At 45.3% G+C, this 1,946-nt stretch overlaps 1 protein-coding gene across 1 annotated transcript in view; it reads left to right on the forward strand.

Annotated features, from left to right (window-relative positions):
* The window catches only part of NPRL2 (NPR2-like, GATOR1 complex subunit), an 8,777-nt gene that overhangs the window by 3,495 nt on the left and 3,336 nt on the right, over positions 1-1,946 (forward strand). Inside the window, exons 4-7 of the mRNA XM_018573852.1 lie at positions 381-489; positions 721-857; positions 1,598-1,695; positions 1,837-1,873. Coding sequence (XP_018429354.1) covers positions 381-489; positions 721-857; positions 1,598-1,695; positions 1,837-1,873 — 381 coding nt within the window. The remainder of the gene's footprint in view (positions 1-380; positions 490-720; positions 858-1,597; positions 1,696-1,836; positions 1,874-1,946) is intronic.

The raw sequence follows: 1,946 nt of genomic DNA on the forward strand, positions 1-1,946 counted from the left end.
TCTCTATCTCCCTCTGATCAATGTTTATAAACAATGTTACTTTGTATCTCTCTATCTCCCTCTGATCAATGTTTATAAACAATGTTACTTTGTATCTCTTATCTCCCTCTGATCAATGTTTATAAACAATGTTACTTTGTATCTCTCTATCTCCCTCTGATCAATGTTTATAAACAATGTTACTTTGTATCTCTCTATCTCCCCTCTGATCAATGTTTATAAACAATGTTACTTTGTATACACTTGTTATTGGCGGCTCTTTTTGCTGTCTTCTCCTGATAGTTGGTCTGGAGGGGACAGAGGCGTCTGTGTTGGCCGTCATTTGTTGTTTTCCTAGTGCAGGTGAAGCTGGAATGGGATCCCTTTTCTTTGTCTTTCAGCTGGAGACGGGATTTATCTCCAATGAGGACAGCAAGCAGAGACTGGTGCCCATAATGACCTACCTGCGGAAGGAGCTGAACACGACCGGGGAGTGCTCGCTGCCCATAGGTATTGTTGGTATTATTCGCTGTATCTCGTGCCGTGTGGCTAGTAAAAGTTCCTATTCTCTTCAGTGCCATCTTGGGGGTGCTAGTGCCATGGAAATGGCATCTTCCTTGCGTATAGCTGGGTGGATGCCATTCGCTTGGCACTAGCACCCCCCAAGATGGCGCTGATGAGTATAGGAAGTTTTATAAGTGAACCCCAGACTGTTCACTGCTATGTGTTATCATCTGATAGATGAAAGTAACACCATGCACCTGAAGGTGATCGAGCTGCGTGCGGCGCCCCCTACTGCGCAGGAGTATGACGTCCCCGTGTTCACTGAAGACAAGGAAGAATTCTCCAATGCACAATGGGATATAACAACACAACAGGTAAGCGGGAGGGGGACTGTAGTCACATGGAGCTCAGCAATGCTCACTGACTGTTTAAAGAGACCCTGTCACCAGCTTGTAGGTAAAAGCACCGGACAATCAAGGATCTTATTTGCAGCTTGTATTCCTTTCTATAAATAATTTATAATTCACTTGCAATGTGCCTCTGAATCTGCTCGAAAATCTGACTTGCACGGCATAGCTCTCTTCTGGTCTGGTAGTGGTCAGTGGTCTCTTCTGGTCATGTAGTGGTCTCTTCCGGTCTGGTAGTGGTCAGTGGTCTCTTCTGGTCTGGTAGTGGTCAGTGGTCTCTTCCGGTCTGGTAGTGGTCAGTGGTCTCTTCCGGTCTGGTAGTGGTCAGTGGTCTCTTCCGCGTCTGTTAGTGGTCAGTGGTCTCTTCCGGTCTGTTAGTGGTCAGTGGTCTCTTCCGCGTCTGTTAGTGGTCAGTGGTCTCTTCCGGTCTGGTAGTGGTCAGTGGTCTCTTCCGGTCTGGTAGTGGTCAGTGGTCTCTTCCGGTCTGGTAGTGGTCTCTTCTGGTCTGGTAGTGGCCAGTGGTCTCTTTCGGTCTGGTAGTGTCTCATTACTGTCCGTGTTTAATAAGCAGTGTATGTAAATGAAAGTTTCTGTGCCCAGAGTTCAGCTATAAATCAATGTGTCCTGAAGACAGGAATGTTTTTAATGTTCTGTATGAAGAGCTACAAATGTTTCTTCACCCTGGATGTCCATGCTCCATGTTTTAGATTCTCCCGTACATCGATGGGTTCCGCCACATCCAGAAGATCTCCGCGGAGGCGGATGTGGAGCTGAACCTTGTGCGGATCGCCATCCAGAACCTCATGTGAGTAGGTCGGGGGAGTCGGGGGAGGGGGGATTGTAATTCTCCGGGAAGATAATGGGAATATGAAAATAAAATCCTTCAATATTGATTTTCTGTCCTTTTTGTTTTATAATTTCTTCTTTTTGTATTCATTGTTTGCAGGTATTACGGCGTTGTGACTTTAGTATCCATATTCCAGGTAAGAATACTTAATAATTATTTGTGTTACATTCTATTATATGTTTAAGGCTGAGGTTTAATCTGCTTACATT

This window comes from Nanorana parkeri, unplaced genomic scaffold (genome assembly GCF_000935625.1).
Source record: "Nanorana parkeri isolate BGI_ZX_2015 unplaced genomic scaffold, ASM93562v1 scaffold2576, whole genome shotgun sequence".
Lineage (NCBI taxonomy): Eukaryota > Metazoa > Chordata > Amphibia > Anura > Dicroglossidae > Nanorana > Nanorana parkeri.